Raw genomic sequence first — 17,499 nt, 5'->3', positions numbered from 1 at the left:
GCTTGCCCAGTTGATAATAGCCCAACAAAACTACACCTACCAAAACTAATTTCACACTTATAATTGATGTAAAAACAAGATTAAATTGAGAAAATGCTGATGGGTGAGAATATTATAAATTGTCAAATTGTGAATGAAGAGGCCAGCGTGTTTAATTGACACTGGTGAGGCAAGATTTTCTATATACACTACATGACTAAAAGTATGTGTGCTCGTCGAACATCTCGTTCCAAAATCGTGGGCATTAATATGGAGTTGGTCCCCCCTTTGCTGCTGTAACAGCCTCCACTCTTCTGTTAAGACTTTCAACTAGATGTTGGAACATTGCTGCAGGGACTTGCTCCCATTCAGCCACAAGGATTAGTGAGGTCGGCACTGATGTTGGGCGATTAGGACTGGCTCGCAGTCTGCGTTCCAATTCATCCCAAAGGTGTTTGATGGGGTTGAAGTCAGGGCTCTGTGCAGGCCAGTCAAGTTCTTCCACAACGATCTTGACAAACCATTTCTGTATGGACCTCGCTTTGTGCACGGGGGCATTGTCATGCTGAAACAGGAAAGAGCCTTCTCCAAACTGTTGCCACAAAGTTGGAAGCACAGAATTGTCTAGAATGTCATTGTATGCTGTAGCGTTAAGATTTCCCTTCACTGGAACTAAGGGGCCTAGTCCGAACCATGAAAAATATTCCTCCTCCACAAAACTTGACAGTTGGCACTATGCATTGGGGCAGGTAGTGTTCTCCTGGCATCCGCCAAACCCAGATTCGTCCGTCGGACTGCCAGACGGTGAAGCGTGATTAATCACTCCAGAGAACGCGTTTCCACTGCTCCAGAGTCCAATGGCGGCTAGCTTTACAACACTCCAGCCGTTGCTTGGCGTTGCGCATGGTGATCTTAGCCTTGTGTGCGACTGCTCGGCCATGGAAACCCATTTCATGAAGCTCCCAACGAACAGTTATTGTGCTGACGTTGCTTCCAGTGTCAGTTTGGAACTCTGTAGTGAGTGTTGCAACTGAAGACAGACTATACGCGCTACACGCTTCAGCACTTGGCGGTCCCGTTCTGTCAGCTTGTGTACTACTTCGCGGCTGAGCCATTGTTGCGCCTAGATGTTTCCACTTCCCAATAACAGCACGTACAGTTGATCGGGGCACCTCTAGCAGGGCAGGAATTTGATTAACTGACTTGTTGGAAAAGTGGCATCCTAAGATGGTGCCACGTTGAAAGTCACTGAGCTCTTCAGTAAGGCCATTCTACTGCCAATGTTTGTCTATGGAGATTGCATGGCTGTGTGCTCTATTTTATACACCTGTCAGCAACGGGTGTGGCTGAAATAGCCTAATCCACTAATTTGAAGGGGTGTCCACATACTTTTGTGTGTCTATATAGTGTATATTTATTCCATTATAGCCGTGTTAGCTAGCTTGAACATTGAATACTAAGGTTAGCAGCTAATGTTAGATAAGTAGCTAGCATGCTAAAAAGGCAACCCAGTACTAATGACTGGTGGCCATTTCGGCATCACTCTTCCAACCTTTAAGATCTTTCAGTGCTCGCCACCTTTCCAAATTAATTCCAATGTTTATCCGGTATCTTGATTGGTCATGAGCAGCCTTTTTCTCACTGCTTTTTTTCTTTTCTGGTCGAGTTGATTCAGATCCAAGAAATGATGATAATGCTTGTTCTGTAGACATTTTCTGAAAACGTTGTCCCTGCTACTGCAACAGTGTATCTTTGGCAGCTGTAGAAAGTTACTTTTCACTTCCTCTCTCTCTAGCAACGTCATTTGAGAGGGCGGGAGTTAGCGCTAAGACACCTTTCCCAGAAGGCCAGCCCAGAGCAGCATAGGACCAAATCCCTTGTTTGAAAACACAACACGAAGTGGGGTGGCATGGGGGCACCCACGGCCTGCGGATTTCAGCTTCAAAACAACATAGATGTGTGTTAATTTGTAATAAGTGCACACGAATATAAGCAAGTCTTGTCTGCTAAATGAACAAACAAAATAGGCTACACCACTGGCATTTTGCATAGCCATGGATAGTCAACTCAGAATATGCTATTCTGTTCTTTTGAAATACAATTTTGTTGTATCTCCTAAGACATGCCTAAACACAAACAATATATAATTTTAAAAAGTATTCAGACGCCTTGAATTTTTCAAAATTGTTACATTACAGCCTTATTCTAAAATTGAAAACATTTCAAAAAATCTGTTTTTGCTTTGTCGTTATTGGGTATTGTGTGTGTGTGTGTGTGTGTGTGTGTGTGTGCGCAGATTGATGAGGAAAAAACAATTTAATCCAGTTTAGAATAAGGCTGTAACGTAACAAAATGTGGATAAAGTCAAAGGGAATGAATACTTTACGAATGCACTGTAAATTACATTGATTTTTAGACTGTTTAAATGTAGTCTAGATGTTCAAAAGGCATCATTGGCTGCTTCTTGAATGCTTCAACTCCTGGCGGTTCTAGTGTTATTGGAGAGATTTGAAACATTTCTGATCTCCACATATTCACACGCAAATGAACACCATATCAGAATCATGAATTTGTCCAGATTGGTTTTATAACCATTGATCAGCTTATTTTTCAAACAGACTTTGCTCAATATTTGACTGATAATGATTTTTCTACTGATCACGCAGGTCATTTGATGATTTAGAGATACACTGAATGATTGAAGTCATATGATTGGCTGATTTTTATAGGTATTTCCACTCATTGTACTGAGTTGGCTTTTCCATCAGGTCCTTGTCTGAGTTGGATAGCTTGCGCCTCACCGGAGAGGCCGGAGATAAGATCCGGCAGGTGACGGAGAGAGCCACGCTTTTCCGCATCACCTCCAACGCCATGATCAACGTGAGTGTCAGCTTGTGCCGCCATCTTTACCCAAACTGACATATGAGAGACACTTGGTGCACTTAAAGGGGAAGTGCAGTCAACGTGATTATCCTGTGTTTTATATATCCACACTGAGGTTGGAATAATACTGTGAAAATGATGATAATGCACATTTAGTGTAAGAGCTGTTTGAAAAGACCGCCTGAATATCAGCTTTTTTGGCTGGGTGTTTTTTGTTGTTGTTGGTGTGAGTTAAATGACCAATAAGCATTTTCCCTCCTCTGCCAATAACAGCTAGTTTTCAGGTTACACATCCCTTTCATTCGGCACTTCCAATTCTTGCTTGAGAAATTGCATTTAGCTTAGAAGCTATTTTTGTTTGTTTTAAATTAAAATGGTCAAAAATAATCACGGTAAGGTACTTAATTGTTACCCAGAAATGAATGTTTGTGCCAGTATACCGTTGGAGTTTTGGTAATGCTCTTGGTACATTTCACCCCTTGGGTATACAGGGGCCTCCACTGGCCAAGTGTTGTAGTAATATTTGGGTAACGTTTCTTCAGGCGTGCAGAGACTTTTTGGCTCTGGCCCAAGCCCACAGTAAGCGCTGGCAGAAGGCCCTGCAGGCAGAGCGGGACCAGAGGGTGCGACTTGAGGAAACTCTGGAGCAGTTGGCCAAGCAGCACAACCACCTGGAGAGGGCCTTCAAGAGCAACAACACTGCAGACAGCAAGGGTAAGACAGAATGAGTGTGTTTATTTCATGAAAGTAACAAAATAAAATTTGATTTATTTCCCTGAGCCTCCTTTTGTCATTAAAATGCAGTCTGATCGTGTGGGCGTTGATACAATTTTAAATATATTAACATACACAGCCCTGATTGGCGGATAGGATCGTCTAGACCAGGACAGACCAAACTGGGGCCCGCGGGCCGAAGACGTTTGGGTTGGCCCTCCAGAATGTTACCCCAAAATGATCTGTGTGTGTGTGCGTGCCCTGCGTTCCTGCAGGGCATACAGTACCAGTCAAAAGTTTGGACACACCTACTCATTCCAGGGTTTTTCTTAATTTTTACTATATTCTACATTGTAGAATAATTGTGAAGACATCAAAACTATGAAATAACACATATGGAATCATGTAGTAACCAAAAAAAATGTTAAACAAATCAAAATATTTTATTTTTGAGATTCTTCAAAGTAGCCTCCCTTTGCCGGCTTTGCACACTCTTGGCAGTCTCTCAACCAGCTTCACCTGGAATTCATTTCAATTAACAGCTGTGCCTTGTTAAAAGTTATTTTCTGGAATTTCTTTCCTTAATGCGTTTGAGCCAATCAGTTGTGTTGTGACAAGGTAGGGGGGGTATACAGAAGAGAGCCCTATTTGGTAAAAGGCCAAGTCTATATTATAGCAAGAACAGCTCAAATAAGCAAAGCGAAACGACAGTCCATCATTACTTTAAGACATGAAGGTCAGTCAATGCGGAACATTTCAAGTGCAGTCGCAAAAACCTTCAAGCGCTATGATGAAACTGGCTCTCATGAGGACCGCCACAGGAAAGGAAGACCCAGAGTTACCTCTGCTGCAGAGGATAAATTCATTAGAGTTAACTGCTCCTCAGATTGGAGCCCAAATAAATGCTTCACTAAGTTCAAGTAACAGACACATCTCAACATCAACTGTTCAGAGGAGACTGCGTGAATCAGGCCTTAATGGTTGAATTGCTGCAAAGAAACCACTACTAAAGGACACCAATAATAAGAATAGACTTGCTTGGGCCAAGAAACACGGGCAATGGACATTAGACCGGTGGAAATCTGTCCTTTCGTCTGAGTCCAAATTTGAGATGTTTGGTTCCAATCGCAGAGTTGGTGAACGGATGATCTCTGCATGTGTGGTTCCCACTGTGAAGCATGGAGGAGGTGGTGTGATGGTGTGGGGTTGCTTTGCTGGTGACGCTGTCGGTGATTTATTTAGAATTCAAGGCACACTTAACCAGCATGTTGGCCACAGCATTCTGCAGCGATACGCCATCCCATCTGGTTTGCGCTTAGTGGGATTCGTTTGTTTTTCAACAGGACAATGACCCAAAACATACCTACAGGCTGTGTAAGGGCTATTTGACCAAGAAGGAGAGTGATGGAGTGCTGCATCAGATGACCTCCTGGCCTCCACAATCACCCGACCTCAACCCAATTGAGATGGTTTGGGATGAGTTGGACTGCGGATTGAAGGAAAAGCAACCAAGAAGTGGGAACTCCTTCAATACTGTTGGAAAAGCATTCCTCATGAAGCTGGTTGAGAGAATGCCAAGAGTGTGCAAAGCTGTCATCAAGGCAAAGGGTGGCTAATTTGAAGAATCAAAAATATATTTTGATTTGTTTAACACTTTTTTGGTTACTACGTGATTCCATATGTGTTATTTCATAGTTTTGATGTCTTCACTATTATTCTACAATGTAGAAAATATTAAAAATAAGGAAAAACCCTTGAATGTGTGGTCCTCTGTAGCTCAGCTGGTAGAGCACGGCGCTTGTAACGCCAAAGGTAGTGGGGTCGAACCCCGGGACCACCCATATACAAAAAAAAAAATGTATGCACGCATGACTGTAAGTCGCTTTGGATAAAAGCGTCTGCTAAATGGCATATTATATTATAATGAGTAGGTGTCCAAACTTTTGACTGGTACTGTATTTTCAGGGACTTAGTCGGGGTCTCAACTTACTGTTGAGAGTTGTAAAATTAGATTGCACAAGGTGCAATTTCAAAATTCGGTATTACATCAACCGTTTTCCACTTATGTCAGTCACTGACAGTCACTCAATTAGCCCATGTCACCTAACATTTTTTTGATTGCTAGGTAACTAGCTAGCTATCTAAACCTTGTAGTAATCTAATCATCACCAAATTACTGACCGGGCACGGGGGCTCTGACCTTGACGTAGCCCCCATTCATTTTGTTAGTCACTCTCATTCAAATATCATATGAACATGGCATTAGTTATGTCAAAATGTGTAAAGTTGCATGAAATTAGATTTGAAACTGCAAAATGTTATTGCCGCCCCATGACAAAATGAGTAGAATTTAATAAAATGTGTTTTAATACTGCACCATTTTCTCTACGCCCCATGGCAAAAAAAATTGAATTGCGGAAAATGTAGTTTAACACTGAAAAGAAGAAAAAAGAATCCACTGCCAAGAGGGCGGCACTAAAATGTCTTGCCCATGAGGTGGGGGGCCCCCCAACCAAATCTCGCATAGGGCCCCCAAAAGGTTAGATGTGCTTCTGCTGGATGACCTTCCCTGATGTTTTCCTGATCTCTCCAATACCTTTCTGACATATTTCAGTGACTTACTGCTGCAAACACAAATTGTTACACCGTTTCCATATTAAAGTCATTTGAAACATTCATGTTAGCCTTATGAACATAGAAACTTGATTGCAGTTTCTGTGCCACAACGGTTACATTGTTTTATAAATATGTTATTCTGGTCATCAGAATGTGTTGTTAGATGTCAAGTAGGGCTGTGGCAGAATAGCATATTCTGAGTCCTTATGTTAAGCCCTGATCTGCCTATGCCATATGGCTGTGGGCTAAACAGTTAATTTAGCAGACAAGATTTACTTAGAATTCCGTGGCATTATTACTTTAAAAAAAAACATTTTTATAGTATGAAGAATACAATCGAACAGCTGAATAAAATAGAAAGTATATTTTATCCAAATGATTTCTGAGTGAGTGAGTTTAGCAGTTAACAAAGAAACAGGTCCTCCTATATGCTTAATTTAGAGTTATTTATGAAACTTTAGTTGTGATACAAACGTTAGGATTTTTAATACATTCTAAGGCTGCATGATGCAGCTAATGATTTGAAAAAAAGTCATATGAAAGGCATGAGCGCTGCACACTTCATCAGTCTCTCATTCACAAGCATTGATAATATTCTCACCCATCAAAATATTCTTATTTATTCTGGTCTTTACATATAGCCTAGGGGTGGAATTATTGTTTATTTAGAATGGCCCACAAAAAAAGTCATTCGTAGCCTGCACTCGAATGGCGAACGGAAGTTATGTGCTGTTACGTTTTTAATATGCAAGTATAGGCAGTGCGTCCATAAGACTAGGGTAAACTAATATTTTTCTAAAGTAAATTGAATTAAATTGCCAAAATGATATAGCCTAATTAGCATACTCCTGTCTATACAGAAATAAATAAACTAATTCAAAATAGGCTACAAAAGCAGGATTTGGCCACAAAGGATCATTAGCGTATAAAAAAAAAATAAGTAGTGGATTGTTTTAAATCATATTGCATACAGTTGGAAGGAAAGGCAGCGTGCGCAATTTGGGCAGATTATTGTTGAGTTTTGATGGTCTGTGAAAAGTACAGAGGCCAAGCCAGGCATATCACAATATTTTAAAATACAATTGCAGGAAAACATAGTTTGGAAAGAAAATGGTTATTGCTGTAAAGAGAAGACCATTTTTGTATTTGTATTTATCAAGGATCTCCATTAGCTGCCAAGGCAGCAGCTACTCTTAGCAGCAACATTAAGGCAGTTACAGTGGGTAGAACAAGTTTTGATACACTGCCGATTTTGCAGGTTTTCCTACTTACAAAGCATGTAGAGGTCTGTAATTGTTATCATAGGTACACTTCAACTGTGAGAGACGGAATCTAAAACAAAGATCCAGAAAATCACATTGTATGATTTTTAAGTAATTAATTTGCATTTTATTGCATGACATAAGTACACTGCTCAAAAAAATAAAGGGAACACTAAAATAACACATCCTAGATCTGAATGAATGAATGAATCTTATTAAATGCTTTTTTCTTTACATAGTTGAATGTGCTGACAACAAAATCACACAAATTATCAATGGAAATCAAATTTATCAACCCATGGAGGTCTGGATTTGGAGTCACCCTCAAAATTAAAGTGGAAAACCACACTTCAGGCTGATCCAACTTTGATGTAATGTCCTTAAAACAAGTCAAAATGAGGCTCAGTAGTGTGTGTGGCCTCCACGTGCCTGTATGACCTCCCTACAACGCCTGGGCATGCTCCTGATGAGGTGGCGGATGGTCTCCTGAGGGATCTCCTCCCAGACCTGGACTAAAGCATCCGCCAACTCCTGGACAGTCTGTGGTGCAACGTGGCGTTGGTGGATGGAGCGAGACATGATGTCCCAGATGTGCTCAATTGGATTCAGGTCTGGGAATGGGCGGGCCAGTCCATAGCATCAATGCCTTCCTCTTGCAGGAACTGCTGACACACTCCAGCCACATGAGGTCTAGCATTGTCTTGCATTAGGAGGAACTCAGGGCCAACCGCACCATATGGTCTCACAAGGGGTCTGAGGATCTCATCTCGGTACCTAATGGCAGTCAGGCTACCTCTAGCGAGCACATGGAGGGCTGTGCGGCTCCCCAAAGAAATGCCACCCCACACCATGACTGACACACCGCCAAACCGGTCATGCTGGAGGATGTTGCAGGCAGCAGAACGTTCTCCACGGCGTCTCCAGACTCTGTCACGTCTGTCACATGTGCTCAGTGTGAACCTGCTTTCATCTGTGAAGAGCACAGGGCGCCAGTGGCGAATTTGCCAATCTTGGTGTTCTCTGGCAAATGCCAAACGTTCTGCACGGTGTTGGGCTGTAAGCCCAACCCCCACCTGTGGACGTCGGGCCCTCATACCACCCTCATGGAGTCTGTTTCTGACCGTTTGAGCAGACATGCACATTTGTGGCCTGCTGGAGGTCATTTTGCAGGGCTCTGGCAGTGCTCCTCCTGCTCCTCCTTGCACAAAGGCGGAGGTAGCAGTCCTGCAGCTGGATTGTTGCCCTCCTACGGCCTCCTCCACGTCTCCTGATGTACTGGCCTGTGTCCTGATAGCGCCTCCATGCTCTGGACACTACGCTGACAGACACAGCAAACCTTCTTGCCACAACTCGCATTGATGTGCCATCCTGGATGAGCTGCACTACCTGAGCCACTTGTGTGGGTTGTAGACTCCGTCTCATGCTACCACTAGAGTGAAAGCACCACCAGCATTCAAAAGTGACCAAAACATTAGCCAGGAAGCATAGGAACTGAGAAGTGGTCTGTGGTCACCACCTGCAAAACCAGTCCTTTATTGGGGGTGTCTTGCTAATTGCCTATATTTCCACCTGTTGTCTATTCCATTTGCACAACAGCATGTGAAATGTATTGTCAATCAGTGTTGCTTCCTAAGTGGACAATTTGATTTCACAGAAGTTTGATTGACTTGGAGTTACATTGTGTTGTTTAAGTGTTCCCTTTATTTTTTTGAGCAGTGTATTTGATACATCAGAAAAGCAGAACTTAATATTTGGTACAGAAACCTTTGTTTGCAATTACAGAGATCATACGTTTCCTGTAGGTCTTGACCAGGTTTGCACACACTGCAGGAGGGATTTTGGCCCACTCCTCCATACAAACCTTCTCCAGATCCTTTAGGTTTCGGGGCCATCGCTGAGCAATACATACTTTCAGCTCCCTCCAAAGTTGTTCTATTGGGTTCAGGTATGGAGACTGGCTAGGCCACACCAGGACCTTGAGATGCTTCTTACGGAGCCAATCCTTAGTTGCCCTGGCTGTGTGTTTCGGGTTGTTGTCATGCTGGAAGACCCAGCCACGACCCATCTTCAATGCTCTTACTGAGGGAAGGAGGTTGTTGGCCAAAATCTCGCGATACATGGCCGCATCCATCCTCCCCTCAATACGGTGCAGTCGTCCTGTCCCCTTTGCAGAAAAGCATCCCCAAAGAATGATGTTTCCACCTCCATGCTTCACGGTTGGGATGGTGTTCTTGGGGATGTACTCATCCTTCTCCTTCCTCCAAACACGGCGAGTGGAGTTTAGACCAAAAGCTCTATTTTTGTCTCATCAGACCACATGACCTTCTCCCATTCCTCCTCTGGATCATCCAGATGGTCATTGGCAAACTTCAGACGGGCCTGGACATGCGCTGGCTTGAGCAGGGGGACCTTGCGTGCGCTGCAGGATTTTAGTCCATGACGGCGTAGTGTGTTACTAATGGTTTTCTTTGAGACTGTGGTCCCAGCTCTCTTCAGGTCATTGACCAGGTCCTGCCGTGTAGTTCTGGGCTGATCCCTCACCTTCCTCATGATCATTGATGCCCCACGAGGTGAGATCTTGCATGGAGCCCCAGACCGAGGGTGATTGACCGTCATCTTGAACTTCTTCCATTTTCTAATAATTGCGCCAACAGTTGTTGCTTTCTCACCAAGCTGCTTGCCTATTGTCCTGTAGCCCATCCCAGCCTTGTGCAGGTCTACAATTTTATCCCTGATGTCCTTACACAGCTCTCTGGTCTTGGCCATTGTGGAGAGGTTGAAGTCTGTTTGATTGAGTGTGTGGACAGGTGTCTTTTATACAGGTAACGAGTTCAAACAGGTGCAGTTAATACAGGTAATGAGTGGAGAACAGGAGGGCTTCTTAAAGGAAAAACTAACAGGTCTGTGAGAGCCGGAATTCTTACTGGTTGGTAAGTGATCAAATACTTATGTCATGCAATAAAATGAAAATTAATTACTTAAAAATCATACAATGTGATTTTCTGGATTTTTGTTTTAGATTCCGTCTCTCACAGTTGAAGTGTACCTATGATAAAAATTACAGACCTCTACATGCTGTGTAAGTAGGAAAACCTGCAAAATTGGCAGTGTATCAAATATTTGTTCTCCCCACTGTATGTACAATTACAAATATTACATGACATTACATTTCATAATACTTTTCACAACACATTAATTTTGTTCCCTCAGGCCACTACTCTACTACAACATATCTGCAATACAAAATCCATGTGTACGTGTGTGTCTTATCATGTGTATGTGCAAGCGTGTGTCTCTCAATGAAAATATTAATCTGTATTTTAGTTAACAAAATTCTCAACTTAATAGAACGAACAATGGTATAGCCTATCTTATTGGTACCAGCGGAGAGCATCGACAATATCCACACTGCACATATTCACTATTTAGGCCTATCATTGTTGGGTCAGTGCTACTTAAGGTCTATTATATACAGTCAGGGGAAAAAAGTATTTGATCCCCTGCTGATTTTGTACATTTGCCCACTGACAAAGACATGATCAGTCTATAATTTTAATGGTAGGTTTATTTGAACAGTGAGAGACAGAATAACAACAAAAATATCCAGAAAAACGCATGTCAAAAATGTTATACATCTATTTGCTTTTTAATGAGGGAAATAAGTATTTGACCCCTCTACAAAACATGACTTAGTACTTGGTGGCAAAACCCTTGTTGGCAATCACAGAGGTCAGACGTTTCTTGTAGTTGGCCACCAGGTTTGCACACATCTCAGGTGGGATTTTCTTCCACTCCTCTTTGCCGATCTTCTCCAAGTCATTAAGGTTTCGAGGCTGACGTTTGGCAACTCGAACCTTCAGCTCCCTCCACAAATGTTCTATGGGATTAAGGTCTGGAGACTGGCTAGGCCACTCCATGACCTTTAATGTGCTTCTTCTTGAGCCACTCCTTTGTTGCCTTGGCCGTGTGTTTTGGGTCATTGTAATGCTGGAATACCCATCCACGACCCATTTTCAAAGCCCTGGCTGAGGGAAGGAGGTTCTCATCCAAGATTTGACGGTACATGGCCCCGTCCATCATCCCTTTGATGCGGTGAAGTTGTCCTGTCCCCTTAGCAGAAAAACACCCCCAAAACATAATGTTTCCACCTCCATGTTTGACGGTGGGGATGGTGTTCTTGGGGTCATAGGCAGCATTCCTCCTCCTCCAAACACGGCGAGTTGAGTTGATGCCAAAGAGCTCCATTTTGGTCTCATCTGACCACAACACTTTCATCCAGTTCTCCTCTGAATCATTCAGATGTTCATTGGCAAACTTCAGACGGGCCTGTATATGTGTGTTCTTGAGCAGGGGGACCTTGCGGGCGCTGCAGGATTTCAGTCCCTCACGGCGTAGTGTGTTACCAATTGTTTTCTTGGTGACTATGGTCCCAGCTGCCTTGAGATCATTGACAAGATCCTCCCGTGTAGTTCTGGGCTAATTCCTCACCGTTCTCATGATCATTGCAACTCCACAAGGTGCGATCTTGCATGGAGGCCGAGGGAGATTGACAGTTATTTTGTGTTTCTTCCATTTGTGAATAATCACACCAACTGTTGTCACCTTCTCACCAAGTTGCTTGGCGATGGCCTTTTAGCCCATTCCAGCCTTGTGTAGGTCTATAATCTTGTCCCTGACATCCTTGGAGAGCTCTTTGGTCTTGGCCATGGTGGAGAGTTTGGAATCTGATTGATTGATTGCTTCTGTGGACAGGGGTCTTTTATACAGGTAACAAACTGAGATTAGCACTCCCTTTAAGAGTGTGCTCCTAATCTCAGCTCGTTACCTGTATAAAAGACACCTGGGAGCCAGAAATCTTTCTGATTGAGAGGGGGTAAAATACTTATTTCCCTCATTAAAATGCAAATCAATTTATAACATTTTTGACATGCGTTTTTCTGGATTTTTTTGTTGTTATTCTGTCTCTCACTGTTCTAATAAACCTACCATTCAAATTATAGACTGATCATTTCTTTGTCAGTGGGCAAACGTACAAAATCAGCAGGGGATCAAATATATATTTTTCCCTCACTGTAGACCAGGACTGCCCAACCCTGTTCCTGGAGAGCTACTGTCCTGTAGGTTTTTGCTGAGGCCCGCAACTCTATTTTCTCACACAAATGTTGGGCAACATGAGCTCATGGGCTCTCATGAAGTGTTGAATTTGATTTTTGATTGCATTTGCATTGATGTCAGAGTGTTTAGATGGACAATAGATCTCTGAGTACCAGCCCAGTAGTGACTGGCAGTTAGCAAGTTTGGTAGGCTACTAATGACCAGCAGCATCAGAGCGTATAGCCTATAGTTAAAATTAAGGCATATATACATTTTTCAATCATTTTCCATCCTAAAAATTAGGAATAAGCAAAGGCTTTGATTTTTTTGTTTGTTAAACAGACGGATAAGGGGTCTTAGGAAACATCTACCAGAAAGTCTTAAAAGGTATTAGAAAATACATCAAAACACAATAATGTTGGCGTAAAAGACCCCTGCCAACTAATATCAACACTTATATTTAGATTAGAATTGCTGCCATCTGTAAGTTTAAGAAACATGCCCTTGTGCCTCAATTCCGTGACAAAAAACCCACATCTTTAAGATATTTTTTTATTTCTCCCTGATGAGGGAGGATAATGAAGGTTCACAGAAGTAACAAGTAAAGGTAGATCTATCAATTAGTTATAGTTTTTTTTTTACTGATAAACATTTTGTTTATGAATTAAGTGATTCAAACTCGAAATTCTGTTACCATATCGGTGACGGAATTTCCAAAAAATCAGTAATGGAATTTCTGCAATTGAATTGGCTACAATGGGAAATCATAGTAGTCACAAACCACAGTTGGGTCACCTGCTACTGTCTTCCCTTACACTGGCATACTGTTATGTTCAGCTGGTAACTGTTTTCTTTCTATTGTCTGGTGGTTAAAGCTACAGTGTGAAAAGTCTGGACAACCTCTCGCTCTCGCAGACTGGACTAAATCTGAACCAATCATAGATGTTCATGTTTCACAAGTTTGGGACAACACAGTAGAGTACAGTAAAGAAAAGTTGAGTATAGTACAATCCTGTACAGTAGAGTTCAGTACAGTACACAATAGAGCGCACGAGTTGAGTATACTATAATGTACTGAACTACAGTGCATTCAGAAAATATTCAGACCCCTTGACTTTTTCCCACATGTTGTTACTCTACAGCCTAATTCTGAAATAGATTTAAAAAATATTTCCCTCATCAATTTACACACAATACCCCATAATCACAAAGCGAAAATAGGTTTTTAGACATTTTTGCACATTTATATAATTAAAAAAAAACTAAAATCATATTTACATGAGTATTCAGACCCTTTACTCAGTACATTGTTGAAGCACCTTTGGCAGCGATTACAGCCTCGAGTCTTCTTAGGTATGACGCTACAAGCTTGGCACACCTGTATTTAGGGAGTTTCTCCCATTCTTCTCTGCAGATTCTCTCAAGCTCTGTCAGGTTGGATGGGGAGCGTTGCTGCACAGCTATTTTCAGGTCTCTCCAGAAATGTTCAATCCGGGCTCTGGCTGGTCCGCTCAAGCACATTCAGAGACTTGTCCCCAAGCCACTCCTGCGTTGTCTTGGCTGTGTGCTTAGGGTCGTTGTCCTGTTGGAAGGTGAACCTTAGCCCCAGTCTGACGTCCTGAGCGCTCTGGAACAGGTTTTTATCAAGGATCTTGCGGTATTTTGCTCTGTTCATCGATCCTGACTAGTCTCCCAGTCCCTGCCGCTGGAAATAAAATAATAGCCACAGTAGAATAATACCCAAATATGCAAAGGAGGCTATTGCATGTCTAACTTTTCATGTAACTATTTAGGATACATGACATTCATACCCATAATTATGCAATTCTGTTTAGTACTGATCAGGGACCCCATGAGGAAATTCAGTTACCGCAATTCTGTTACCGTGTGTAAATCCACTTTACTTACTATAGTTCAATAACCAAAATAGATATTTTCAGACTCAAGGTGCCATGTCATTGCTGACACCCCATTCTTTCTGCAGACATCTGTTGAATCTTAATTTGGAGCAGATATTTTAAGTTGTTGGAAAACGTCATCTGCACAGTCAAAATCAAAAGTAACAGTCAGTATCTGGTGTGGCCACCAGCTGCATTAAGTACTGCAGTGCATCTCCTCCTCATGGACTGCACCAGATTAGCCAGTTCTTGGACATTTCTGGGGGGAATGGCCCTAGCCCTCACCCACCGATCCAACAGGTCCCAGACGTGCTCAATGGGATTGAAATCCGGGCTCTTCGCTGGCCATGGCAGAACACTGACATTCCTGTCTTGCAGGAAATCACGCACAGAACGAGCAGTATGGCTGGTGGCATTGTCATGCTGGAGGGTCATGTCAGGATGAGCCTGCAGGAAGGGTACCACATGAGGGAGGAGGATGTCTTCCCTGTAACGCACAGCGTTGAGATTGCCTGCAATGACAACAAGCTCAGTCCGATGATGCTGTGACACACCGCCCCAGACCATGACGGACCCTCCACCTCCAAATCAATCCCGCTCCAGAGTACAGGCCTCAGTGTAACGCTCATTCCTTCAACGATAAACGCGAATCCGACCATCACCCCTGGTGAGACAAAACCGCGACTCGTCAGTGAAGAGCACTTTTTGCCAGTCCTGTCTGGTCCAACGACGGTGGGTTTGTGCCCATAGGCGACATTGTTGCCGGTGATGTCTGGTGAGGGACATGCCTTACAACAGGCCTACAAGCCCTCAATCCAGCCTCTCTCAGCCTATTGCGGACAGTCTGAGCACTGATGGAGGGATTGTGTGTTCCTGGTGTAACTCAGGCAGTTGTTGTTTCCATCCTGTACCTGTCATGCAGGTGTGATGTTTGGATGTACCGATCCTGTGCAGGTGTTGTTACGCGTGGTCTGTCACTGTGAGGACGGTCAGCTGTCCGTCCTGTCTCCCTGTAGCGCTGTCTTAGGCGTCTCACAGTACGGACATTGCAATTTATTGCCCTGGCCACATCTGCAGTCCTCATGCCTCCTTGCAGCATGCTTAAGGCACGTTCACGCAGATGAGCAGGGACCCTGGGCATCTTTCTTTTGGTGTTTTTCAGAGTCAGTAGAAAGGCCTCTTTAGTGTCCTAAGTTTTCATAACTGTGACCTTAATTGCCTACCGTCTGTAAGCTGTTAGTGTCTTAACCACAGGTGCATGTTCATTAATTGTTTATGGTTCATTGAACAAGCATGGGAAACAGTGTTTAAACCCTTTACAATGAAGATCTGTGAAGTTATTTGGATTTCTACGAATTATCTTTGAAAGACAGGGTCCTGAAAAAGGGACGTTTGTTTTTTTGCTGAGTTTAGATACCATCTGGAGTCACTATCGCCACAACTTCAAGAGAGGACAGATCAGAACTGTTTAGGGCGTTTCTGATTCAGGAAATCGAGACAAACTATTCACCATATGACAAATTATTACATTCCCAATTTTCTTACTCCAACATTTCTAAGACAAATGTGAAAGAGCATAACAACACACTGTTGAAACTATTTAGCAAATTAGCTTATACTCCCTTATCATACTCGCGACCTCACCGCAGAGTTACAGGGTCAGGGAGTTAGGGCAAAATCCCGACCATACAACAGACCCAATCTGGTGAGATTTGTATTGAAGCAAAAACAAAACAACCAAAACAACAACACTTCTTCATATTATACTTAATTCTCACCCAATGTCTCTAGCCTTTCTGGCGAGGGTGATCAGGCCTCACCAGAAAGTCAGAACATAGGTCATTCAACACCATTAAGTGAGTATGTTCTTCCCTTTTCTTTCCCTGTACTTCAGTCTACTTATTTAAATACATTTCAAACATTCTGTGTACCAGGTTTACATTGGGTTTCTCAGTACATTTGTGCAACCCAAAATTCGGACATTAGATACTTTAGAAGATTGAATTTGTGTGCCCTTTAAGGTGCATCCTTTCTAACCCGCAAAGCACCTACTAAAACCAAATTAAAAAACCCCACACAATTAAATCAGACATGGTATTAACACCATTAACAAATCTTAATAACCGGTGTGTGGTAAAATGTAGGGTAAAAACAAACAAATGGCCAGGCCTTACTTAATTGGGAGCTCCCTTTACGGCCCGATTCGGGTACCTTTATATCTTTATAAAACTGCAGAATTTCACTAACTTCTCTCCCAAGACAACAGCCTCGGGAAACATTTCAAAGAGGGAGATAGGGACACCCCATCCTCTCCTGGAAGAGAAAATGTACATTTCGTTAGTATTCACTAGGCTAAATCTGAATCGGCAACACAAAAGTTTTAATTACAGACAAAACAAAACATAACTTCTGTTCACCGGGAGTCCACTGTCCTCCCTCCACTCATGAATCTGAATTTGTGTTTTAATCCATCCCCACGGTTACTGCGTATACTATTACCAATCTCCATTGGATATTCAATGCCCTTCTTATTCATGAACAACATTTTTAAAGGTAATCTTAGGTTTGGTAACCCCAATGCGGTCGCTTGACAGAATAGCTTTTTCAAAACTCTACAAACAATTACAATATTAACTCCACTCTAATTTCGTGTGACCTCTCCCTTTTGTCAATTCTATGAAGCTATTTCAGAATAAGACGGAATAAAGTGTCTCACATTTTTTTTTAAATAAATTAAAAGATTCTCTGAGCTTGCAAGGAGTGTTTGGCCATGCCAATTTTAACTTCTTACCTTTTAGAATCCATTCCCGTAGCATTTTGCATAGATTATCCAACCCCAAAATTGGTTCTACACCCGTCGCCATGTAAAATGATCTGGGTATTGTTACTGGTCCTGTGGTCAGAGACATGGGTAGTAGTCATATCGCTTTAGATTCTGCCCCTGTTACCCCACAAAATGTAATACTTTTTCCTGTCGCAAATGTAGCCAATTTGACGACCGCACAGAGACAAAATACGCCTATGTGTTACTCCTAACTCCGGCCGCTTTCAGG

The 17,499-nt window shown here is 42.6% G+C and overlaps 1 protein-coding gene across 8 annotated transcripts in view; it reads left to right on the top strand.

The window, feature by feature from the left end:
• LOC311113019 (oxysterol-binding protein 1-like) overlaps nucleotides 1-17,499 on the top strand; it is a 67,285-nt gene that overhangs the window by 15,765 nt on the left and 34,021 nt on the right. For all 8 annotated transcript variants that reach the window (XM_084156140.1, XM_084156136.1, XM_084156137.1 and 5 more), the window contains 2 exons: nucleotides 2,748-2,859; nucleotides 3,405-3,576. In XM_084156140.1, coding sequence (XP_084012266.1) covers nucleotides 2,748-2,859; nucleotides 3,405-3,576 — 284 coding nt within the window. The remainder of the gene's footprint in view (nucleotides 1-2,747; nucleotides 2,860-3,404; nucleotides 3,577-17,499) is intronic.

This window comes from Coregonus lavaretus, assembly GCF_964263955.1.
Source record: "Coregonus lavaretus genome assembly, chromosome: 39".
NCBI classification, from domain to species: Eukaryota; Metazoa; Chordata; class Actinopteri; order Salmoniformes; family Salmonidae; genus Coregonus; species Coregonus lavaretus.
Note: the sequence above shows the minus strand (reverse complement) of the source record. Positions and strands in the feature narration are given on the sequence as shown.